The sequence below is a fragment of the Drosophila navojoa genome, chromosome 3, assembly GCF_054131105.1.
Source record: "Drosophila navojoa isolate 15081-1374.11 chromosome 3, UAZ_NAV_1.0, whole genome shotgun sequence".
NCBI classification, from domain to species: domain Eukaryota; kingdom Metazoa; phylum Arthropoda; class Insecta; order Diptera; family Drosophilidae; genus Drosophila; species Drosophila navojoa.
This window is the reverse complement of record NC_142891.1, coordinates 13554672-13582040: the sequence shown is the minus strand read 5'-3', so window position 1 is coordinate 13582040 and position 27369 is coordinate 13554672. Positions and strand designations below refer to the sequence as shown.

The following is a 27369-nucleotide window of genomic DNA, read 5'->3' as shown; positions in this document are numbered from 1 at the left end:
TATGCCAGTTGATATGACAATGTCAGCGATAGTGCCGTTGATAATACAGCCTGACAGCCATTAGAATGTCATGGCACTTGGCATGCGTGCGTTTGGGCTTGCTTCCCTGCTTGCTTACTGGCGTGGGGCATTGTGATATACGCGCCGCAATTTTCATTCACATTCAGTTTTCATTCAAGCGACGACTCATTGCATTCGCCATTCGCCATTCGCCGTGTAAACCGAACCTGACAAAGATGCTAGAGAATGGACAGCGACAGCGACCATATCTATCTATCGCTATGGCAGCCGAGCCCAACACACAGAACGCGACTTCAAATCTGCATTGTATGAGTGTGAGTAGGTGTGTGTGTGTGTGTGAGTCTGTTCGTCGGGCTCAACACGAGTCGAGCACGGACACAGATTGTGGCTGCCAGCATCAGCAGCAGACAAACAGCAGCTCATTCGTGTTTTCCGCTTCGTGCCAAGCGGACGTTAGTTCCACACTGAATAAAGTCGAGAGTCGAGAGCCGATCAGGGTTTTGCGCCGTGCTAACCGGAAGTAAGGATAATTTTGTACAGTGTTGCACTTGTATGGTGTCTGTGTGTGTGTGTGTGTGTATCGCCTTGTATTTTATCCTGTTGCGCCGTCGCATTGTTAGCCAAGTTAAGCCGAGTCGAGCCATTTAAAATGGCGGCAGTCTCTGTCTCTTTCTGCCCCTGCCTCTATCTCAATTTCTTTCTCTGTTGGCAATCGCGTGTTTAACGCACCGGAAGTGCTTTCAGAGCCCATTAATGCGTTGCGCTTTTTGGCCAAAGCCAAAATGCATTCAAATGTGTAAAATCGTGTAAAACTGTGCGGAAAAAAACGGCCTAACGAGTGTGAAAGCGTAGTGCAAAGAAATGCAGAAATAAAAACTTTTAAGCCAGAAGCATAACTCCAAAATTAAAAAAAAAAAAAAAAACTTTCAACGTGAATATGAAAATGAACAAAAAAGAAAAGAATTTCGCAAAAAAATAACCTTAAATTGTTGGAAAAACTCTGCCACATGTGAAATCGAATGAAATTCTAAAAAAATTGAACGTGTTCAGCGCTCGGTTCAATCAGCAGCTGATAAGAAAGTTCAAAAGTTCAACATTGAAAGCGGAAAATATTTCTATAAAAGTTTTAAAAATATATAAAATTATCGCGTGTGTCTACGCACTCTCTCTCTCTTCTGTGTATTAATTGATAAGCAACTGTGAAAGAGACGATGAGAGAGAGAGAGAGAGAGCGAGAGAGAAAGTCCAAATTGAGTGCTCTTCAATACTATCTAATAACATTCGAATGCAAAAATCTATTGCCACTTGACGTTTTGTTTAATTGTGCCTCAAGCCAACAAAAACAACAATGCAAAACTAGGCGAAATGTGTGTTTTAATGAAATGCAACATTTTAATTGAATTCGTATTCTATATTCACCAATTAAATTAAATAATAATTGCAAAACGTGCTAACGACTAAGCTGATAAGCGGGTCGCAATTGCCCCCAAAGTTGAAATGGATGCAAAGCAGCTAAGTGACAGACAAAAACTATTTAATTGTATTATACAAATATTCTGCGTATGAAATATGAAGTTGAAACAATAACAAAAAATTGTTGCCCTTGGCAGCCATTCAAATGATTTTGCTAAAAATTCAATTGAAAACTATGTATTTTGTTTTTCATTTTCCATTGTTTTTATTTCTATTGTTGAATTTGATTTTGTTTTTAAATATTGAAATTAAACTTAAACAAAAAAACTGTTTTAGCACCAGAGACAACATCTGTAAAATAAAATAATCGTTGCGATATTAGCGATAGATATAGTCTATAGCAACCTTGACTTTTATTCTAAGGATTATGCAAGATTTCTTTCTTTCCTCTCAATTTTAATAAATTATTAATCTTTATATGATAAGATGCTCAATGAATGCTTATTTCTGCCGGACCAATAAATACACATCAGAATGATTTCACTTATTTTCTAAATTTAAATTGGGAAGTGAATTTATATACTGATAAAGAACACAGTTCATTATTCATATTAAATGAAATACAGAAATATTCAAGCTGAAAAAAACAAAATGTATATAGTATATGCATATAAAAGCATATTAATTGACCAAATAAGAGATAAGATTTTCTACTAAAGCTGAACCCTTCTATTAGAATATGTTTATAATTACTAATTCTCATTTGCATAAATGTATATATAAATATATAATATATTCTATAAAATGCTCTATATATGCATATAGGTTATTATCTTCAATGTCTCCAGAATTTTGAATATAAATTTATTGATATTCAATTAGATACAAAGATTTATAGTTAAACAATATTAGTATTAGTAAGAGTGTTTAAATTTAGCAAAATTAAATTACTAAAACATTTTCCACGAGATAATTAATGGCTTCATGGAAAATACTAAAAATCTCTTGTATGCAGAATATGATATTCCCCTCTAATATATATCATTATATGCTATATTGAATACATATACAGTTCTTTATTTTCAATCCCTCGACAATTTTCAATAATACTTAATCTTGAATTGAGTTTATAATTTGACAGTCGATAGAGCACACCTTTAGCTGCTCGCTTTTGAGTGTATTTAAAATAAATTTGCAGCACAATTAAATTTCAGACGCTAGTAACACACACTTTACGCATATGCACGTGTTCTGGATAAGTTATGGCTGTTAGTGGCGCATAAGATAGTTATTGCCCAAAATTCTTCGCACCCGCTTAAGCTGCTGTCAACTGCAGAAGACATACTATGCCGTGTATACGTATATATCAGTATATCAGTGTGTGTGCGTGTGTGTGTGTGTATGTGCATGTACGTGTGCAACATTTGTTCAAGGCAAGCCAACTAACTGCAAGTCGTTCACTTTGCTTAACTTCCCCAAAAAAAAACCAAACAGAAATGCGCACAAGTGCTGCAAAAGACAACGGAATACAAGTAAAAGACAGCAGACTTCCTTTTTCCTGGCACCTACTCAGGTAGTAATACTTGCTTGTTGTTGTATTTTCCTTATTTGCCCGTGTTCCACGCCGCGTATGATTGTTGCGTTCAAAAATTGCATTTCAAACGGCGTCGTTTGAGAAAAAATGTTGCATATGCATGAAGACAGTCTGAGTGGGCGTTGGTGTGTGTGTGTGTGGGTGTGGGAAAGCGACAAATGTAAAACAGTCAAAGATGCTATTCTGAAAGCAGGTAAAAGCAACGCCCCAGGTAAAGCGTGCGCACCATTTTCCAATTTTCACATTTCCCCCCATTTCTGCCATTTGCGTCCGTTCACATTAAAGCTCTAGACAATTATTGAATTTTATCCAAGAAAAAAATTTGCACACTTGTTGTGGCTGAGCTCAAATCAACTCAAATATAAGTGCTGCAGTCACTACAGGGGATTCTTTCATTTTTTTTCATTTCTTTTCGTTTCCTTTGTGTGGACAAAATTGTCTTGTGCCAAGCGCATCAATCTACTTTAACCCGAAGGGGTTCTTAGGGCGTGCAGACACGTGCCGACATATTTAGCTGAAGCAGGCAGCACACCTTGCCTTGGGGGCACTGTGATGGAGTGATGGATTTGGCTGCGAACTCAACGAGGAACTAGCTAAGCTGTGGGCTTAGTGTGAAACGATTTGTGTCATGTTTGATTTAAGGCAACGGCTTAAGCAAAACATAAGTTAAGGAGACAATGCGATGTCCTTTGACAAGGCTCAAGTCTAAATATAATCACCGGGAATGAACGAACAGCTGTCTCTGAAATAACAGACACTAAATTCTCTCATGGAGACAGCGCTTTGATGCGCTTCTATAAGCATATATAGGGTTTAGTAAATGTCTTTTTAAATGATTATTATTCAAGTAATTGGTCAAAAAATAAGCAACAAGAAGAAAATGGAGAAACATATTCAACTGAGCCAAAGATAGTCTAATATTCTTTAAAAAAATTTTTTGTTTTTTTTTAATTAATAAAAATTGATGAATAATTATAACTAATTTTAATTTTTTGTCATAGACAAAAGTTGTTCGAATTGGAGTTTTTGATAATGAAATAAATTATTATAGTTTAATACAAATTAAAAGAAATTTTCATTTTATATATGGCAAATTTATTTAAATTTAAATTTAATATAGTTTTTTTTTTTAAAGCAATTATAGTATAACATAAACTATGGAAATAATCTATGTCATTTATATAAAATTTCAATAAATTTGTCAATAAACAGCAAATGTGATGCATCAAAAGCTTAAATATATCACGCCCCATTTTACTCTATATTCAATACTTATGCAAATTTCAATCGTGCCGAAATACCAAACAACAATATTATTATTAAATTAACCACAAAATTGGGCAAACATGAATTGAATAACAAGCCAAAGCTTGCATATATAAATAATAAACAAATTGTGAATATTTCTCATAGGGAGAAAATGTCGAAGACATTTATTGTCTCAAATTGGCATAAATTTCCTAATCTGCTCTAACTTAATTTATTTGCGATATTTGAAATATTTATTTAACATATTATTTATGAAATATATAAATTAATTAATAGGAAAGAACTGAAAAGAACTAGTAGAATATTATATAGGAATATAATTTATTAAAATATTTTTGAAAATATAGTTTTTGTAATAGGATTAAATTATATATTATTTCAACTTTGTTATATTCTCGTGGGGCACATTCGAAAAGCTTTACTAATTCAGACTAAATTCATAAATTTGTACTTTCAAATGCGAACAGGAATTATCAAGCTCAAGTTTGCTATTGTCCTTAAATATTCTGAATGCATTTAAATTTCTCAATTTGAGACTGCAAATATTTGTTGCAATTTGTACTTTAGTTATTCACGCTTGAGTTGACCGAGAGATGCACTGTGCAAAAGCCAATTAGGTCTTATCTAGAAAATGCGAATTTATTCAGGTAAATAAATATGAAGGTACATGCAATATAATCACAAATGATTATAAACAAATGTTACATTTTTGGAGAGTTTTGCCGTAGCACACAAATGCCGTACAGGAGTTCAGGAGCTTAAGGCAAACACATTGGCCGGCTTACAATATAAGCCCCAACACGCAGCTTCCCTTAAATTATATCTAAGTACTAGTGCACTAAGCACACACACCCACACACACACGCATGCTCGGCAGTATAATTATCAAATGAATGGATGATTCCGCATGTCTGTGCACAAAAGTTTCGCATAGTTCATTGCTCCGGGCTGTGGCAGTGACTTGTGGCAAGAGAATTGTTGCCCGACCGCCCCTTGTCTCACGTCCCCGCCCCGACCGCACTGCAACGTTTACTGCTCAAATCAATACGCATACGCACTGTTGTGCAGTGGCAAACATTTGCATAATTCGGCAATGCTCACTTACTCACTTACCATACCCTTTGCAACAGCGCGCTGCAACAGCGCGATCGGACACAAGTTAAGGGACTAAAAAATAAATGTAGAATTATGTAAATTTATTTGAGAAGTAAAAAGTATATGGCTACCATTCCCATCGGAGGCGATAGAAGGTGTTGCCAAGCATTTGCCACATCCAACTCTTGCTAGCTAGCTAGCTTGGCCAATTCTCTGCGGGCTCTGCCAGTTTGTCTGACTGCTTTTGGCCCGGCTCTATGCCGGGTTTTATGTGGCTTAAGTCGTTCGCTCTAACCGCCTGCCTTTCCGCCTTTTAGCCCTGTTGCTGCGCTGCTGTTATGTGTTGGCCGCAGTTGTTAGGCTACTTAGATGTTTGTTGGCTGGCATACCCATTGCCATGCTTGCGGGAAGGGTATATTGATTTTGTGAGAATTTACGTAATAGAGAGATATTTAACTACATATAGTCAAGCAGAAGCCATAAAGTTCACGCTGCCTCCACTTTAAGCTAAATTCAATTTAGTCAAAAGCATTTTTATCCGCAATTTGCAGTATTTGATAATGTTTTCACATTTCTGTTTACTAATCTATTTTTTCCGGTATATATTTAAGCCTCTAAACATATATAAAATCCGGAAAATTTAGTTCTTTGTTTTTCCGATTTACGTTGTTATTTATTTTATATCTACTCTTAAAATTTTTGCTAATTTAGGAATTCCAAATTTCGAATTTTTAATGTCATGCATTTCTTATTCTACTCCCATATGTAAGAATGTAAAAATTAAAAAAAAAAAAAAAAAATGCATAACTTTAATATTTCTATAAAAACTTTCTTCAGAGATTAAAAAATACATATGTATATTTATTTTTGAAGTTTATATATGCAAAAAAATGAAAAAAAAAAAATTTTTAAAAAATGGGGAAATTTTCTTAATTCTTTTTAGTACATAAAAAATACAAACGTAAATTTATTTTATTTAAATACATATATGTACATAAATATGTATTTTTTTGCTGGATCATTTCGACTTTATAGCCCGCACATACCTTGGTCATACCCTTGTAACGCCAAGTTGTGTTTAGTTATGACTTTGTCGCCACACTTTCGGGTTTACTTGGCTTTTACCGCGTTGTAATTAAAAACAACAAAAAATAGAAATGATGACCCGAACTTTAGCTGGCGCTCAGACCAGCCGCAGCTTAAAACTTGTGTTTTACGTTAGCCAAGTTTCCAGACTTTTTAAATGGCATCTAATTGAGGTACATATATATACATATACGTATATAAGTGTGGACACATATGCACGTGTTGCTGCTGCAACTGTAAAGCATTTAAGGCAAACGACTTATGAGCAGAAACTGTTGCAAGTTTGTTGAGTATGCTGCAAGTTATGCAGGAAATGCAAGGAATTAATGCCGTTTAAAGCAAACGGGAAAGTATTTTCAGCTTATGTGAAAGATTTCAAATATGTGAAAATACAAAGAAATTCGTGTTGTTTGCTTAATTTACTGAGGCTTCCCTGAATATATTTACAGCTTTAATTACATATGAATATTAAATGCTGTAAATATATTATATTATTTAAATTACATTTAAATTTGATACATTATTTACAGAGATTTTCTTCACCTTAGTCTTCAGCAAAATCAGCTGCAATTATATTTTAATCAATTTTAAGTTATCTTAAAGACCCAAAACTTGAAAAAGTTATGCAAGCACAATTTTTTAATTAAATTACTAGTTTATTTATTTATCTAAATTTTTCATTAAAATGGAAACCCTCTAAGCTAAATTATTTAATTTATTTAAGGTCAGGTAAAACTTCATTGGTTTATTTTGGCTCAATTTCCGTTCTCCTGTCTGAAACATACACCTGCTTCACTCATAAGAAAAGCAATTTCGGCATTTGGCTCAACTACCGGCTCTTCAATATATCTCGTCCTTTTGGGCGTAATCGACAACATGTTGTCGATTGCGGCCATAATTTGAACGCATTCTGTTGCAGCTTTGCCATCGAGAGTGCAGTAACTGAAAATCATGCCGCTGGCAATTTTAATCTCGTTTATTAGCCATTTTTCAAGTGCTGCACATAATTTTCAATTTTGCAATTTCTCGCCCAGGCAGCAAACGCATTCAGCAGCAGCTGCAGCAGCCGGTGCAGCTCCCACGCCCCCTCCCCCTTCACATACCTTTGTCTTTATCGAACATGGCACGAAAAAAAAAGAAACAGAATGCTGGCACGTGTTGAACAGGCGGAGATGGTGGTAACGGGCGGGAAGAATGTGAAGGCAATGACGAAACATGGCGCCCATTTGGATGCCATTAGAGCCAGCCAGGCTAGGTAGGTGTGATGGCCAGACTACCAGACTAGGAGTCTGCCAGGCAGCCAGAATGCCTGCTGAACCAAGAAAAACAATGGCCTAGCAACAACAACAACGATTTGCCCACGCAAGCCAGAGAACATAACAAATTTCATCTTGTTTTCTTTCCATTTTTTTACTGAAAAAGTAATAGAAGCCGCTTCAAACGCGTATTGGTAACTATTTTTTCGATGTCTCTCGGTCTCCCTCTATTTTGAATTTTGAGTTCAGTTGTTGCAGTCGGTAAAGTGCCTTAAAAGGCGTGGCTGCAGGCACTTAGCGTTTTGTGAAATTTCTATCTTTGTTGACGTGTATGTTGTTTCAGTTGTTGTTGCCGTTGCTGTTGTTGTGAAAGTTTCAATAATCGTTAAGGTAGACATGTACATGGACATGCGGCACTCACTGTTCACAGTAAATGTTTATAGCAGTCACTGTTTCCAGGCATGAACAACAATTTGATTGGTAGCAGCAAATGCTCAAAGCTCTCTCAGTTGATGCCTTTTGCATATGCAACAACTTTCCATCTCTATCTTCCTCTTTCTCTCCCTCTCTATGCCTCTCTCTAACTTCCCCTGTTCGCTTTGTTATTAGATTTGCAGTTCACGACTTACAAACGCCCTGCACCACCACCCAGAACGTTCCATCCTTAAGCCTTTACCATGCACTATATGGAGCAGGCCCCTGCGCTATGCTGGCAACAAACGTAATTGCATTTAGTTGAGAATTTATGCTCGTATTAAATTTATACATTTCTCATACTCTGCTATAGGAACAGTTAAACGACAAAGGAGAGTGCTGAAACAATTTTAAAGAATTTTTCTTTTTTCAATTTTCTATTTAATATTAGATTGTGCTTTTAATAAATTTAAGGCTATTCAATTATATGCTTGAATATATGTAATTACAATAAAACTATGAAATTTATTGTATTAATTTTTTTTTTTTTTTTTTTTTTTTTTTTTTTTTTTTTTTTTTGCAAAAACAAAATCAGAAAAAAATATTAATAAAGCTTCATGACGAAAAGTAACACTCAATAAATTTATTATTATTTTGTTATTTTCTCCATGTAAGAGTGCTACAAATACTTAATAAGTTATCAACTTTATGATGCTAGAATAAATTTTAAAATCCCAGAATTGGTTTTCCGCTAGCATTTATTTAGAAATATTTTCACATATGTATATAACATAAAAATTGTGCATAGCGTATTATTAAATTCGTTGCATACCCCATCTATGTATCTAACTTTTTCTTGTTTTTCTGCTCGCTAACAATCTGCTTAAGTTTCTACCTACAAGAACTTGGCTGCTGCATCTCTGTGCCCCGCTCCCTACAGCAGCACACAAAGAGCTCTTAACTCAACTTCACCTTCACTTGAAAATTGCATTTTGTACAAAAATGTTTGCCCTACCCGGAAAATACACGTATGCGTATATGTAGCTGACATATATATATTTATGTGTGCATGTATGAGTATTCCCAATATTGCATTGGGTATAGCCAAATATGAAAACAAATGGCGTTGGAGCTTCTCTTAGCTTTTAGCCAGTCAAACGAAATTTTCGGTGTTCTGGTTACATATACATATGCAATTTAATAATATTTTCGCAAGTTAAATAATATATTTCATATTTATTTATTTACTTGTGTGCGTTCGACAAAAAAAAAAATAAATAAAAATAGCAAAATTAGTTGAAAGCAAAAAAAATAAATAAATTTATGCATATGTGTTATGTATAATTATGTTAAATAAAAATATATAAAATATATTTTATAATGAAATATATATATTAAATAAATACATGCATATGTATATTAAATAAATAATTATTAACTCACATCTTCTATTTTGCTTGTGAAATCAGCGTACAGCATACTAAGCCTGAGTGACTTGTAATTCTTCTGCATCTTCCTCTTCTGCTTTGCTAAGCAGCACTTTTTCACATTTCATGGTTATTGTATGCCAAAACAGCAGCGGTACCATAGGCAAATTAGATACACCCATACATATAGCCTCGCTGCTTTTCCATACATCACACACTCCGCATTTCATACATGATATTTATTAATTTTGCAATAGCTGTGCAGCAAAGCCGCTTATGAGCTTTGCGAAGAGCAGCAGACAGGATAAACTCTGCGGAGGTCGCCAAAGTGCGCGCTGATAATCAAATGGGCACCGACAATGCGATTTATAGTGTGCACACACATACGAACGCACACACGCACACAAAAACACTGTAGCCTGTAATTAGCCACATTTATTACTTGCCGCGAGCACTTTTGCTTCCAACATTTCTTTTCAATTGAATTTCATGTTGTAACAACAAATTGACTACATTTTACACTGAACATTGCGATATTTACAAATACCCTTTACTTTCACTTCACTTCACAATTTGCTCTTCCACAAAAAAAAAAAAAAAATAAATAAATAAGCAAAGACGACGCGCACTTTTCCACATTTCACAATTAATTGCCAAATCATGGCAAGTGTTGACCAATGGCTTAACGATTTGCGCCATTTAGCGATATTTCCAACACTAGCGCATTTGCACATGGTACGCTGATTGTCAAAAATTCGTATGCTGCAATGACACTGATCAGCACGGCATATAATAGAATTTATGTATCTACATATATATTATTTAACACAATAAATCAAATATAAGAGATATGAAAGTTGTGTAACTCTGATAATCGAAACAGTAATAAGTGTATATATAGAAATTATTTTTTGTTTATAGCTAAATATATATTTACTTTTATTCACTTTGCTCAATTGAAACCGTCTGGCAACCCTTGCCGCATTGTATCTTTTCGTTTCTTGCGCTTCGTGTTATTGAATCTGAAGTTGAAACATTCATATTAACTCAATTAAGCGAGAAATCCCTCGCAGCACGATTCATAATCATTATTTACCCTTCAAGTAAGCGTTAGACCATTGCAATTCAATTTGTGGCAGCCGCACACAAACATTTTGACGGGCTAGCTAAAAACACTTCAAATCACGAAGAATTGACATGTGCACACACCACACATACACATGCACACAGATCTCAATATGGGTATGTATGTATGAGTATGAGAGTACTTTCATATGTGCGTTTGTGTGTATGCGTGCATATGCAGGTCACATGCACCCGATGCTCGCGAGCGCAAAAAAGAAAAAAATAGTGTTAAGTGCTTTTGCTGTTTCTTGCAGTCGAGCAATCATTGTCAGCAAATACCCAACAGCAGCCAGTAAAATACGGGAGCGGGTCCAGAATGAAGCACCACGCAAAAGAGGAAACCACAAATGTAGCTGCGATTTATATGCTCTGCAAAGAGCAAAGAGTAAAACAAAATAAGCAGAGGGGGAGAGCAGTGAGTGAGCGGGTGAGAGCGAGCGAGCCAGGCAATGTGCAAAACAACCGTTAACAATTCTTTTTCATGCTCTAAAATCAAATGCAAATGCAAACCAACAGTTGGCGTCAATCGCAATGTCGTAAGCTAGCCCTCTCTTTTCCTCCTACTTATGGCGGTGCTCCGAGTTGTTCCCACTTTATTGCTGGAATTAATGATGGAAGGGCTGCAGCTGCGTTTGAAGCGAGAGGATTTCGACTGTTCTTCTGTTTTTTTTTTTTTTTTTTGCCGACGCTTTCTATTCTTTTCGCTTTATTTTGTGTGTTTTATGTTGAATCAAGTGGAAATTCAATTGATTTGGTTTGGCTTCAGCTTCAGCTTTGACTGTGGCAAAGGCGTAATACGCCAAGGGCTCTACAATAGTGGGCGACTCCTTTTACCACGCCCACCACAGGCATATGTTGAGCTTCAAAGGGAACGAACAACTTAACCAGCAAGTGTGAAGGCGCACAAATATAATTTTGCAATATTATTTGAAGTGAAATAACGACTGCTGCAGTCGGCCCCACTCCCTTTCCAATTATGGTTGAGTTTGCACTGCATTGGAAATGATTCCAGCTTGTCGGTTTGTCGGCTGTCCCCTTTCCAATTGAACAATCACAATAATTAAATGAAGACTAAGTCTTCATTTTACCTAATGAACTCATCAAATGAGAAGTTCAATGTGTGAAGGGGTTAAATCAGTTGGAAGCCAAAGAACAAACCGCAAATTTTATTATGCACAAATGCAATTTGCATTGTAAATCAAATTTTAATTGAAACAATCACACACATAGGTGATGTCTGTCAATATTTCAATATTTATGATAATAACATTTATATTCTTTGCAGATTATAATTTTATTGCAGCTGTTTCATGTACGTGCTAATCAACTCTCAAATATTCTGATCTGAAGGCAACGTTGGTACACGTACCGGCCACGCCCATAATGGGCGTAACCAATTATTTGATGGCTGTATGGCTGCTGTTGGTGCTGATCGTAGCACAAACTCAGGCGGCAAGAGAAAGTGAGTATTATATAAATAATCTATGAAGTACTGAATGTATAAAATTAGAATCTGGAGAATATAATAAAAAACTTCAAAGATAATGTAATAATTCATCAGCAATAATTATAGTCTTAATTTAATAATATTGAAAAATTATGAATAATAATATTTTTTTTCCTACCTTTAGATCCGCTTAAGGATCCACGAATCTGTGGTCGCCCACAATGTGAGACGATTAGTCCGAAGTTTGGCTATGGTGAAAAGCTCTATAAATATGACTATACGGTTTCCGTGCGCACGGAATTCGCCGGCTCCGGTGACAACAGCTCCGATCTGTATTTGAAAGCGAATCTCGAGATATTCTTTCCCAAGGGCTGCGAGGGCTATCTGCGTATCAATTCAGTCAGTCTGTATGATTCTCAGCCAGAGGCCACCAACGAGAGCACCGCTACGGAAGAAAAACCTGCCAGAGATGTTTATGACTACTATGACACCTTGAGCAGCGAGTCTGCCTCCGATGAGCATGGCTCGAGCGACTTTGAGCATATGCATCCCAAGAGTGGCGAATTGTCCATAGATCTAACTAAGAATCTATTGCGCTTTGCCTTCCACGACGGCTACATAAGCGAGGTGTGCCCCACGGAACAGGAATTACCTTGGGTGCTCAACTTTAAGAAGGGCATCCTGTCGAGCTTTCAAAATACCATGATGCGCTTCGATGTGGACTACAATACAACCGAAACGGATATATCCGGCGAATGCGACGTTCAATATTCATTGGAGTCCACCGACGACGTCTTTGTGACCATACGTAAGACCAAGGATATATCCTCTTGTCGGCGACGTTACGCAACCCAATCGGTGTTACAAACTACGCCGTACACATTCCGGGACGATAAAACCATTTGGCCCATACTGAATTCAGTCAGCTATTGTAATGTAAGTATGCGAAGATAATTCTTATTTAGCAAATGAAATAATTAAATTAGAAATGAATCTACATTTCGAGCGAATTTAAAAAAATTCAAATCAGACTACAAACTTCTTTTGGAATGAATGTATTTATGAGAACCACAAAGATAAGCCCACTTCCAATCAGATATCTAACTAGATTTTGAATGAATTTAATATTGAAATGAGAATGAGAAATTATGGAAATCCCAAAATAGAGGTCTTCTTTAATAATATGCTTCTCTCTTAATTACAGTTGACCATTGATAACAATGTTTACCGCGAGATCAGCTGCATGGAGAGCCATCTGCTGGTGCCCTTCTCGAACGGCAGCTCAGGTGCATTGACCACCACACGAAGCACGCTGCGGCTGGATAGCGAGGATGCATACGGCGTAAGCGAATTTCTGGATAAGAGTAAGTCCCACACATAGACATGGATTAAATGTTCCCAAATCTAATCTCAATCAATTGTTCTAATGCACAGATGTCGAATTCGTGGAGCGTCGTTCTGCGCTAGTGTTTGATCACACGCCCCCTGTAAAGCCCAGTCATGACGAGATCAAGGCGGCTCGCGATCATTTGGTGCAAATGTGCGTGGTTGGCTTTCCCAACATCCAACGCGAGTTTATCGATGTTTTCACCAACTTTCTGCAAACATCCAAGAGTCTGGACTATAAGACACTCACAGTGCTGCTGCAGCGCTCAGCCAGCATTTGCGATCAGGGCAAGTAAGTAATACCTAAGTATTAATAATAGATCAATGTCTAAATGGTTATTGAATTGCAGAAAACATGTTCTGGAATCACTGCCCTATATTGGCAGCACTGCATCGTATCAAGTGATGCGCGATCAGATTGTAAATGAGAAACTAACCAAGGAAATGGCGCACAGCTGGATGAGTTCGCTGTCTTTCATCACGCGACCCGACGCAGAGACACTGGAAACCTTTTACACCATACTCGACTATGCTAGAAACAAACTGGATCCGGAGTACACGCTGGGCGCCACTGCTGTAGTGCACAGCTATTGCAAGCATCATGATAATTGCGAGGAGGATCTGAAGGTAGTGCAGATCATCAATCTGCTGGAGACCGAGTTCCTGAGCCAGTTCAAGAGATATCGCGGTGATCGCAAGCAACGCGAGCGTTTGATTATACTGCTCAAGGGTCTCGGCAATATTGGAGTCATATCCCCAGGATTTGCAGAGCAATTGCAGCTGATCATTAACAATAAGGAGGTGCCAGTGGACATACGCTTGCAGAGCATACTCGCCTTCAGGCGCGTCGACTGCTTGAAGTACCGCAGCTATTTCTTGGACAACTATGCCGACTACACGTTTAACTCCGAGCTGCGTATATACAGCTACCTGCAGACGATGCGTTGTCCGGATTATATATCAATTGGTTCCATCAAGAGCATACTGGAGAATGAGCAAATCAATCAGGTTGGCTCATTCGTCTGGTCACATCTCACAAATTTGGCTAAATCCAATTCGCCGGTGCGCATTGAGGCGCAAGGCTTGCTTCTGAACGATGAGCTAGCTGATAAGTTTAAGATGGACATACGCAAGTTCTCCCGCAACTATGAGCACAGTCTCTTCTTTGATGAGTACAACTTTGGTGGGAAAACTTGCTCTTAATATATCCTTGATCAATTTTGAATATATATGTTTTGTTTTTAGGTACCACAACTGATGCGAATTTGATTTTCGGCACCGATTCCTATTTGCCTCGCATGGCCAGTGTCAATTTCACCGCCGATCTCTTTGGCCAATCGGTGAACTTCTTTGAGTTTACTGCACGCGCCGAGGGCTTCGAGGAGCTGGTTGCCAGTGCCTTTGGGCCGCAGGGCCCGTTGAATGGCAAGCTGCTGCGCAAGAAGCTCGCTTTTCTCAATCGCTGGCTGGGCAATGAGAGTGCCGAGGATGATGACACCTTGGAGAACCTGCTCAATTTGGACAACTTGCGGCTGAAGCGTAAGACCGCGGAGAGCTCAGAGTCGGATGAAGATGGCAAATACGAATTCGAGGATGAGCTAGAGGATGCTCCGCGATCCAAGCGGGACGCAGCCGCCACTGCGACGACACGCAAACAAAGCATCCAGCGCAATATTGACCAGCTGGGCTACAAGCTGAAGTACGACTACAACAATCCGCGAGCGCAATTCGGATTGCGCGTTTTTGGCAACGATCTGCGTTACTATAACTTCGAGTCCATGTCGGAAGTGGCGAGGCTTATTACGGAATTCAATCCCATCCATCAGGCGCAAAAGGTGCTCTCCGGCAAGACCTTAAATTACCAGAAATCCCGTGTGTTTCTGGATGCCGCATATACCGTACCGCTGGCCGTCGGCATGCCCTTGGCTATCCATGCATTTGGTGCTTCCTCCATTGATTTGAGTGTTTCGGGCAATTTGGATAAGTTTGATGTTGATTGGCATTTCGATGTCCAAGGCCACTTCAAACCCTCTGTGTCCGTGGATGTGATCACCACAATGCAGACGGACATGTTCTGGGGCCAGTCGGGCATCAAGGTCAAGAGCAACTTGTACTCTAACTCGGAGGTGGAGGCCAATCTGAAGATGCGTGGCCGTAATCTCGTCTCCTTTTCCTTCAACCTGCCCCAGGACAAGAACGAAATCTTCAGCGCACGCTCGGAGCTTCTAGTAGTGAAGCGGGACCAGGAGCTGCCACAGGCGGGCATCGCCAAACGCAGCGCCAACTCCACCTGCACCTGGCCTGTGCTGGATAAGGCGATTGGCCTGCAAATGTGTTCCCATTACAGTGTGCCCGATCTGAGCAATACAACCGAAGCCTTGCCCAGCTTATTGTTATCCGGGCCGCTCAACTTCAGTGTCATACTGAAGAAGTCCGATTTGACGGCGAAGAAATATGTATTTGAATACAATTGGGATCAGCAGGATGAGGACAATAATGTTAGCCTGGTATTCAGTACGCCTGGCTCCCGGATTCCTCGCATTCTGGTGGCCAATTTAACGAGTGTTCCGAAAGGTCTAAATGCATCTGTCTCCTTCATCAATGGCAATAATCGGGCATCAGCTGGATGCCGATACAGCGGCAATCCGGATTACAGGCGCCTCGATGTCTATCTGGACAACAATGGGAATCGTTCTCTGGATCTGGGCATGGAGCTGCGACGCTATCAGGACTTTACTGCCTGGATCTATAAACCCCGCATGCTTCTGACCATCAATGGCGTGAACATAACCGGCCTGGTCGGCTCCATAAAGATCAACGAGAAGAACGGCATCACGCAGCACGACATCGACCTCTCGTTCGAGACGAAGAAGCTGCAGGCTCTGGTCAGCGGCAACATTGTGCAGAGCGAGGTGACAACGTCAACGAATATGACTGTGAATTATAGGGTAAGGAAGAAATTTAACTAAGATTACTTGGCTTTACAAATAACATAATCAATTGCTTTTCTAGTTCCAAGCCTCCAAGATCGAAACCATCAATTTTGCAGGCCGTCTGGTCAACAATGGCGATAAATCGAAGACGGAGTACCGTGGCAATGTGAAGTTACGCACCACAGCCTATCCGAAGCTCAACTTTGTCTCGAATGCCACCTGGCTCAGTCTGCAAGGGCATACCGAGGGCTTCTTGACCTATAACAATGCGCCCGACTATATCAATCCGAATTACACCAGCTTGATTAGAGTGATCTTTGCGCGCTCCAGCTCTGAGAATGTTACCCTGGAGGGCTCACGAACGAGGGCGAGCTTGGAGCTGAAACTGCCCAAAACGAATATCGATTATCGCATATTGGTCAAGTGCGTAAAATAGTGACGCTCAGCAAAAGAGATTTTATTTATCTATATATTATAATATATTTATTTCGTAGGCATGAGGAGCGCAGCAAAAATGGCACCGAGCACAATGTCATTGTGGGTCTGAAGTATGCGCCCGATAAGGAGGTAACTGGTCTCTTCTCCGTCCATCTGCCGCGTCGCAGTCTCTTTGCCATTGATGCCTATATGAATGTGTCCGTGCCCGATTTCAATTCCTGCACGGCCAGCGTAAAAGTGAACGAAAAGTCGCCCAAGGATTATATGGTTAGTAGGAGATTGGCATCTTTAATATATATTATCTAAAAGTTTATTTCTCTTACTGCCTTAGCTGTTTATCAATGGCTCCTGGTTTACGGGTCATTCGATAGCCGTCAAGGGCAACTACAAGGATCGCAGCTCGCGCCTGCAGGCGCTGCTCCACTTGAAAATGATCGTGGAGAGTCCATCGTTCGAGACGACGTCGGTCAACATGGTCTACAGACGCAATCAGTTGCTGATCTTCTTCGATGTGCAGAGCAAATACGGCAAGGATCCGTACGGATTGACCGTGCAATATACGTCCAATGCGCATAATCGCAATTCCAATGCCGAGGTTCGTCTGAAGATCAAGGAGAAGGACTATTGGATCAATTCGAAACTGCTCTCCGAGCAGCCCAAGCAATTGCAGGTGGAGATTCACATAGACAAGTAAGTGCAGTCGCTAAGATCCTCATTCAATTTCGATATTACAATATTGCAAGCTTTATAGACTTCGTGATGTGCACATTAAATTGGGTCTGCTTAACATTGACAAACGCAAGGAAGTCTCGCTGGAGCTGAAGTGGGATGCGAATCGTGATCCATCGGAACGCTTGGGCCTGCTCATGGAGTACAATAATCCGGGCAACAAGCACTACGACGGCAACGTGATGATCACCTATCCGGAACGCACAATCAACTGCGGCTTCAGCACCTACACGGGCGGTCCCACCTACTATGGCAAGGCGCACGGCTCCTGGAGCATCACCGAGGTGATTGAGTTCAGCTACAATGCGGGCATAATGCCGGGCAAGAACGTGCACAACTGGCTGCACGCCGAGGTCAATACACCCTTCGAGGGCTGGCGCACGAACACGCTGAACGCCGGAGTCTACAATGTGCAAAATCTGATATTGGCCAACGCAACGCTGTCCTGGGCGGAGGATCAAAAGCTGCAGCTGGGCTACAAGAGCGACCACGACATACGCGATCAGTTGGTTAGCTTCGATGTGCGCTTTGGCATCAACAGCACCATCAAGGACATTCCCACCATCAATGTGAAGGTGGCGCACTGGCAGGATCCAAAGAAGGTCGACACCGACCTGTACCTGAGCTACAAGGGGCAGAACGACACCTTCAACACCTACAGCGTTATATCCAGCTGGGATGTGATTCGCAATCAGCGTTATCAGAATATATCGGGCACTGTCGCCCTGGTCAGTCCGTTTGAGGGCTATCGCAAGGGCGGTCTGGCGGCCATGTTTATGCTAAACGATAAGCGGGAGGTGCAGGGCGCAGCCTCGTTGGAGTTTGAGGTGCGCGAATTTACGCTCACTATGGACGGCTATGTGCGCAAGTTTACGGATAATATGCTGATCGTAAACATAACAACGCCGCTGGAGAAGTTCCGCACGATTCACGGCCGATTCGGCTTGAATGAGAAGAAGCGACACGCTGTGGCGGAGGTACGAGCGCCAACGGCTGCTCTGGGCATTGAGGCTCTGGCGGATGTTAAGAATCTGCTCGACTTTGATGTCAAGCTGAGCGTGGCCACGCCCATTGAGAGCTTCCAGCAGGCGGCAGTGTTCGGGCAGGTGAACACGGAGCGCGTGGACATGCGCGGCATATGGAACAATTCCACGCTGGGCTTCACTGGCGTCTGGCACATGCATAACATGACAGACTTTGAGTACTCGTATCTGGTGTTCACGCCGCTGGCTGGGTTCGAGGAGAACGGCTTCATAGCACAGGTGCTAAAGCGGGATAACTTCATATTCAAGCTGCATGGAAAGCTCTCGAACTATAAGCTGGGCGTCAAGATCAATGGCCAGCCGAAGCCGAAGCTGGTGAATAAGCTGAGCAATCAGAAGATGCTCTTGGACTTGCACTTCGACGATGACTTCCAGCCACCCAAAATTCAAGTTGACGAAGACGATGAGGAAGACGAAGAGGACTACATCTCCTACCTGGTTAACTTCGAGGTGGACACGCTCGTGTGGCCCACCATAAATGGCGAGCTGGATATTCAAGAGAACATGGACTTCTATTTCCTACTGGGCAATTTACAGCTGCCCCAGGGCCGTTTAGAGTTCAGGGATCGTCTGTACTTCCCCGACTACATCAATGTGCTGAATGTCCTCACCGTCTCCACGCCCTTCGACATCGCCAAGGACTTCAAGTCTGTGCTGGAGTATCACCTTGACTTACAATTCAATGCATTCTATCAGCGCCTGTTGTTCATGGTGCAAGATGGCGAGGCCAAGTCCCGAGAATTGGGCTTCGAAGTCAACTATACCAAGGTGGTGGACAATGTCAGGCCCAGGGCTTACAATGTGCAGCTGAAGCTAATTACGCCGTACCAGCAGCTGCCCGAAATCAAGATACACGGCCGGATCGAGCTGGATGACAATGCCTACAAGGGCAACATTACGTCAATTACAGCCCACACACATCTCTCTCTGGCTGCCGCTGTGGAGGTGAGCACTGTCCTTTCCTCTTTGTTATACTCATTCAGGAAAGTGAAATGAGCATATCGGTTTTGTGCAATGCTCGTTAGTTATGTATAACCTTGTGTGAGAAAGATTTTCCCGAAATGCCACAAAGCCTATTAGCTCAACTGCTAGAGAATTGTAATCTAGAACCTATAATCACCTTGAAAACTCAAGAAGAACGAAAAAAGGTTGATATGTGTACGCAAATTGGGGGCGTGGCTTTGATTATGCAATCCTTGTGCATATTATTTTATATTCTAAGCATTATTGTTGCTTGAGATTTGAAACTGCAAATTTATACTCAGGTGAATAACTCAAGATCAGAAGATCAAATAGACCTAACCTATTGACTTAATTAGGGGCATATATAATCGAAAATGAAGATGGCAGGGTTTTGCCCGTTAAGAAGTATTTTGCAGTTGGTAACGCCCGATTGCACCGTTTTTTTCTAGCATTCTCTTGCTTATTTGATTGATTTTGATTTCAGAATGAAGACAATTTCCTGGAAACATCTGTTGGCATTCTGTTGGAAACGAATGTTATACCGCACTACGCTTGCAATGCGTACTTTAAAAAGGACTTTACTGCGGTGGACAATATTGTTGACATACGCTTCGAGGTCACCGACAACGGCGTGGTTAACAAGGTAATTACAAGAACTGTAATTAATACAACTATTCGTTAATTAATATTAATATTTTCTTTAGCTACAAATCGAATCGGATTGGCATACGGATCCCGCTTACTATATCAATGCCAATGGCAAGGTGCACACAACAATGCTGCCCCTGCAGCTGGCCTCCAGCTCCATTGTGGTCACGAAGGGCCCCAGTCCACAGCTGAACTTTGACCTGAATTTCCTCAGTCGCGACGGTCAGAGCATTGCCTACGGCACGCGCGCCAACAAGAAGCAGGATGTGTTCAATGTGGAGGTGTGGACACCGTTGAAGAACTACCGCAACATCTCCATGCACGGCAGCATCGTGCGCAGTCCGCAGGATCCGCAGCGCTATGATGTGATGGGCAATCTGTATCGTAATATGGCCACCTATGATGTGCGCGGAGTGGTTCGCATAACGGACACGTTGCCCATAGATGTCACGTTGCGCGTTCAGCCCAAGTCTGGCGGACGCGATGGCGTCATTGAGCTGAACGTCCATGAGGCGGGACCGAGGAAAATTCGATTCTCGTTCAGCACCATCGAAGACGGCAAGATGTGTCAGATATCTGGCGGCTATAGCGCCGGCGACAGGAACGGGCCCATGGACTTCTCCGTGCTGGTGGAGAGCACCGAACCGGAAATCTCTCGCATTAATTTCTATGGCAATCTGAAGACGTTGGAGCAGGGTCGCCTGGTGGGCGATGTCAATCTGCAGACGCCGTGGAAGCAGCTGGGCATCGATTCAGTGCATCTGCACTCCGAGATCGGTGTACGTCCCGATGGCGGCAAGGTCGTGGGCGAGTATCAGATTGGCAAGTATATTGGACGCGGCAGCTGCTTGTGGTCCTGGATACTGGCCGAGAATATGCAGCTGGTGCTGGAGAGCTATATGGAGCGGCCCAAGGCCCAACCGCGCATCGTGCACGCCAGCGCCAAATACCTGAATCCCGGCAAGAATTTCCTACAGCTACAGTCAGGCGGTCGCCTGAGCGTCGACTCCAAGTGGAATCTGGATGTGAACGGCAGCTTGCACTACAAGTCGACGGATGACCTCGAATTCAATGTGGTCACCCGGCTGCCGTTGCCCGTGGGCGACATTCACCAGCTGAGCGGCAGCTATCGCGGAAATATAATTAGCAAACAGCTGAGCAGTCCGGAATTCAACATCAAGGGCAGCTACGAAGCGCTGGAAGCTCAACGCAAGCTCTCGACGCACTTCAGCTATCACAACGATACCAAATCGCTGAAGGGTGTGGCTCACTTGGACTGGGCCGAAAAGCTGAATATTTCCATAGTCGAAGGCGTTTTCACGCTGCTGCAGAAGCAAAAGAATCGCCGCGAATTCCAAGCGACGCTGACGACACCCCTGTTCAAGGGCGAGCACACATTCGGACTGAGCGGCCACTATGACAAGCCCAGTGCGGAATATGTGAACCTGGTCTGTGCCCTGGACTATCCAGCGAGTCGTCGCCTCAGCGATCTGGACGTGACCTTCAGCTCGCTGACCAATATGCATGGTGTCATCAACTCAACGACGCCTTTCCTCAACGTCAGCTGGTTCAAAACCGATTTCGAATTCACCACAAAGAGGTAGGAGTAGAAAAACATATTCTCTATATATATTCATATGGGCTAATGACAAATCTCTTACGCAGTGGCCAGAGCTATCGCTACGTTCGTTGTAATTGGCCCAAGGACAGCGCGTTCTTCAAGCTGAAGAGCAACTACGACAGCGACAGCACCAATCACAACTTGAACGGCAACATCGAGATCGAGGTGCCATTGACCACTAGGCATCGTGCGGATATCGCCTACGGTCTGCAGGAACGCGCCAATCAGGATTCGGGCAATCTGAAGGTCGTCTATAATGCACAGCAGATATTGGATGGCAAGTACAAGCGCGTGGAGCTGAAGAAGCATCCCTTCTACAAGGACACCACGGACATTACGCTGGAGAACGATATGAAGCCGCTGGGCATACACTATGTCAGCACCACGGATATGCGCAATGCGGCCGAACCCCGGAGTATCAAGCACATTGAGGTCTTCGAGTTGCGCAACACAAAGAACTTCAATCTGACGGGCGAGCTGCATGTCTTGACTACGGCAACGGCTCAGGAATTCAAGGTGGTGGCCGTGCATCCAAATCGTGCCGTTATCCTGACCACCCGGTACGAGAATGTCAATCCACATGTGGTCAAGCAGCACGCCAAGATCGAGCTATCGGAGACGGCCTGGATAGGCTACAACTTGGAAATGGGCAACTTTAGCACGGTGAGCAAAGACTCTTAGAGATAATGAGGCCATTTCATTGATATAGTATTATATCGTTTAATTTTTTTTAATTTAATCAAATCCACAATTATATTCCCTTAGAACGGCAACGAGTCGCAGCGCTACGCAATAGAACTCTTTTATCCGAAACGCAATCTTTCGTCCTCTGGCTGGTATTATCTGACCGATAAGCAATTCAATGCAGATCTGCGCTTCAAGTGGGCTGGCACTGGGCCTCATGAAGAGTCCCGAAAGATTCGCAGCAACTTCCAGTGGAGGGCGGAGCCATTGCGCAAGGGCGAGCGGGATCATCAGACGTTTATCTGGACAGTGGCTCATCCGTACCTCGAGAAGGACATCCTGTGCAGGGCCACGTATTATCGCGGCTTGCAGGATCTACTGAAAACTCAGTTGACCATCGACTATTCGAAGAAGCCGGAACAGTTGATTACACTGGGCGCTCATCTGCGCGATTTGTACAACGAAAAGGGATTCACGAACTATACGCTGAAGATCTATGGCTATCATCCGGCCTCGGAGCTGGATGTGGAGATGAATGGCACGCTGGTGGCGCGTCCGTCGTACTATAAGACGGAGTCGACGGCGCACTACAAGCGCGATTATTCGCCCCTGTATGGCAAGTTTTTGGCTATGCTGGATCTCAACAAACGTGAGCTGGAGTACGAGCGTCGCTCGCCCTACCATGCGGTGCGTCTTTGGCTGCTGCCCACGGTGGAGTATCCTGTGTATGGGCTAAATGCCACTATATGGGATACACCCGACACCAATCACACGGGCTATGTCTATGTGAATCTAGTGGATCGTACCGCTCGCATGGACTTCAATCTGACTGAGGATGCCAGCCAGAATCTGCAGATGGTGGGCTATATACCCGATACGCGTAGTGGATATCTGGACGTTTGGCGCAACTACGAGGAGATTCGCATCATTGATGTGAGCTCGTATCTGAAGATGAACCATTCCCGCCTGATCACTGGACGCTTCCATTGGCGCCCTAGCATTAGGGACGAGCTGCGTGAGAAAATCGAGAGCATTAGCAATTCGCTCTACAACTCCTTCTCGGATGGCATCGATTTCTGGATCAAGTCTCTATACACCGAGTCGGTGGACTCGATGGGCGTCATCTGGAACACGGCCAAGGAGTACAACAAGCGATTCATTGACGACATCAGCCAACTGAGTGTATTGGAGGAGGATCTGAACGACTTGCGGCTCTTTGTCAATCAGTCGTACGAGGCAAACGATTTCTATATCAAGAACGTCGTGAACTTTACGCTGACCATATTGGACGAGCTGGCCATCAGGGATCACATCGAGTCGGTGCCCAAGATCTTCTCAGAGCTGTGGCACGCCATGGGTGATTCGGGCAAGGCGCTGCGCAACAGCATTGTCTGGCTGATCGATACCGTCAAGGCGACCTACAACAATGTTCTGGATGCCATCACGCGCTTCTTCCATGGCGAAAGTCTGGCCTACATATCGGCGCTCATGGAGAAGGGCATCGAGAAGTATGACAAGTTCGTCAAGGAGCTGCACATTAAGTTCATTAAGTACATTGAGAACTTGTGGAATAAGTTCTGGCGTCTCGCGGAAACCTATTGGCTGAGCGTACTGAAGCGCCTCGAGCCGCACATGTTCAAGATCATCAGCTTCATAGAGACGACCCTCTGGGATCTGAGCAAGGAGGTCTTTGACTTCATCTACAAGCGAACCAATGAGCTAGCCGAATCGCCCTATTTCAACAAGATGTCCAGCTTTACGGCGGATGTGGAACGCCTGTACAGGGACATCCAGGCGAACGATGCCATCACGAATATTAAAAAGTATTCGACGCTGGCCTGGAACTTCATCAAGGAGAAGTATTTCAAGCTGGTGCCATTTGGAGCCGAGCTGAATGAGGTGCTCACGGAAATCTGGCAGGAGATCAAGGAGCTGCAGAAGATCGATCAAGTGCAGATCGTGGTGCAGAAGTACAATGAAATTGTGGCCAAATTGGAATGGATTGCGGATGAGCTGCAGCTCGAGTATCGCATCCATCAACTGTACGGCCTCTTGCGCAACAAGTTCCGCAACTATGCGCTGAATGCGCTGGAAACGGCCGACATGTACCGTGAGGCCAAGACGAAGTTCATCTTTGATCCGGAGGTGGGCATCATTGATCTGGAGCAGAAGCTGCCCATGTCCTGGCACGCCTTCAACGAGACGCCCAAGTTCGAGGAGATACCTGAATACAAAATGCTCTCCAAGGTGAACAGCTTCCTCAGCGAGACCAACTCCTCGATCATCATGAAACTGTACAACTTGAGAACCCATCTGGATCCCAATACCTGGCTGCCGCCCTACTATTGTATGTATGAGCAGTGGATCGAGTGGGATCTATGTTAATGTCTATATTGTATATTTACAGCTCGTGCTCTACTCATTGACTCACGCCATTACATGACCTTCGATCAGCGCTTTGTGGGCCTCAATTTGAACTACGAACAGCTGGCGGCTGGCGGACGAAATGGACGTTGCAGCTATCTGTTGGCACACGACTTCTTCAAGCACAACTTTACGCTGTTGCTGGAACCAGCGGTAGGGAAAAGTCTCTTAAATGCTTTGACATATTTGTTAATTATACTCATTCACGAGCGAGAATTGCGTATATCAGCTTTATGCTTACTCCATTCTGTTGTCCGTTTATAGAATTTCGATTTTTGTTTTTATTTCACTGTAGGCTCAACCTCTGAGTGGTCGTGGAACGGGCAATATATCCATGCGTAAGCTGAGCTTCATTGCCAATGGACAGCTGATCGAGATAGATCTTGGCACTGATGTAAGTAGAAGACTTTCCGGATGCTCTGCAGTTGCTTGAACCACCTTCTCTTGCCCACAGCACATTAGCATCAATGGCAATCCCCAGCCGATATTGCCGCTTAAGCTTGGCTCTGTTAACATCTACCGTGAGCTGGACATTCTGTCCATCATCTCGGACGCACAGTTCAGCCTGCACTGCAATGTACAGTTCGATCTGTGCTGGTTCGAGGTGAGCGGCTGGTACTTTGCCAAGACAGCCGGATTGCTGGGCACGCTCAATAATGAGCCCTACGATGAGTACACCATGTCCAATGGCTTGATAACGGCCCAGACACAACAGTTCACCGACTCCTGGAGTCTGCAGCGTTGCCAGCAGACGCAGCTGGCCAGGCCGCTGCCCACAAGTCCGGAAGTGTTACAGATATGCCACAGCTTCTTCCGTTCGGGCCTTTTGTCTGCTTGCAGTGCCGTGGTTGATTCGACACCCTTCCTTGAGATGTGCCTGGATCTGGGCATGAAATCCCAGCCCATACGCCCGGGCCATCCGGCCATCAAGGGCGCCTGTACCGCTGCTTTGGCCTACATCGAGACTTGCACCGCGTTCAAGGTGCCCATGCGTGTGCCGGATCAGTGTGTGTTGTAAGTGTGCAACAGTTCTTGCAACAATCCACAATTCTTTCACACTTAATTCTTTGTAAACCCCACAACAGCTGTCAGCTGGCCAATGGCTCCTATGTGCCGGAGGGCAAGTTTATAGAGCTCAGTGGTGCGGACATACCGCGCAGCAGCGATGTGGTCTTCATAGTGGAGGCCAAGGCCTGCAACCAGAATCTCAAGGAGACCAAGAGCATTATGAGTGTCGTGGCCAGCATTGAGGAGCAGCTGCAGGCGGCCAAGATAACCAATAATCGGTAAGCCACATATCCAAGACTTGACTAGTATCATACTTAGTTAACAGCCCAGATTCGTCGGGTTGCAGGGTAGCTCCTAGTCGTTCAACCCAACTGCAATTTTCTTACATGTTTGACTCTCTTATTCCATTTCCAGCTATGCGGTTCTGGCCTTTGGAGGCGTGGAGCCTTACGACAAGCCGCGCAGCATTATCTATGAGCGTAATGTGTTTACATCGAGGCCCGAGCAGCTGGCGGAATACTTTGCGCATATCAATACAGGCAACGGCACCAGCAAGGACATCCTGCTGGCCATTTCAGCCGCATCCCGTTTGAACTTCCGGCCGGGCGTATCGAAGACCTTCATTTTGCTCTCGTGCAGCAGCTGCTCGCCCAAGGACATGCGCTTCGATTACACCTCCATATTGCAGTTCATGCTGGAGGAGAGCGTCAATTTGCATATTCTGGCGGACACCGAGTTCGATTTTGAGCGGACGAAGAAACTGCGTCACTTCTTTGGCTTGGACAAAAAGCTGGTCTACTCGAAACGCTATCCCGAGGGCGACGAGGAGACGCGCAGCCAGGTGCACATACCCAAGAGCAATTTGGGCATTTGCACATCGCTGGCGCTCGAAACGAACGGCTCCGTATTCAGTGCACGCAAATTGGCGCCGGAGCGCAAGTATCCGATAACGCGATTCGCCACCATTTTCGCCAAGCGTGTGGCACAGAGCGCCATGCCCGTCGATGCCCAGACCTGTGAGTGCTCCGGCCACAATTCGGGCGTGGCGTATGTAGCCTGCTCGCCGCAGGAGTTGCCTGATGAGAAGGGCAGTCTGGATGATTATGTAAGTGGTGGCTTGCAGAGGTCAATTGCATTTTATTCTCTAACTTCTTTTGTCTCTCTTCATAGGACCTTTTCGACGACTGGGAATGGGAAGACGAGCTAGAACAATAATCCTAAGCAAACGCATTTAATTAGGTTTGTATTCGATTAGTTAATTGATAACACGATGTAAAGTTTTTGCCAAATAACTAAACAATATTTTGTAAAAATAAATACCATAATGACGAAAATAATTGAAAAA

At 43.1% G+C, this 27369-nt stretch overlaps 1 protein-coding gene across 1 annotated transcript; it reads left to right on the top strand.

Annotated features, from left to right (window-relative positions):
• The first annotated feature begins 384 nt into the window (after window positions 1–384).
• On the top strand, window positions 385–27369 carry Apoltp (Apolipoprotein lipid transfer particle). The gene is made up of 21 exons (XM_030384495.2): window positions 385–541; window positions 11986–12162; window positions 12332–13083; window positions 13352–13511; window positions 13582–13825; window positions 13884–14716; window positions 14779–16481; window positions 16546–16889; window positions 16961–17171; window positions 17236–17594; window positions 17656–19621; window positions 20124–20282; window positions 20344–21887; window positions 21953–22571; window positions 22674–24939; window positions 25000–25169; window positions 25312–25410; window positions 25471–26030; window positions 26102–26302; window positions 26439–27129; window positions 27195–27369. The coding sequence occupies exons 2-21, from the start codon at window positions 12084–12086 to the stop codon at window positions 27237–27239; spliced, it is 13005 nt and encodes a 4334-aa protein (XP_030240355.1). The 5' UTR covers window positions 385–541; window positions 11986–12083; the 3' UTR covers window positions 27240–27369.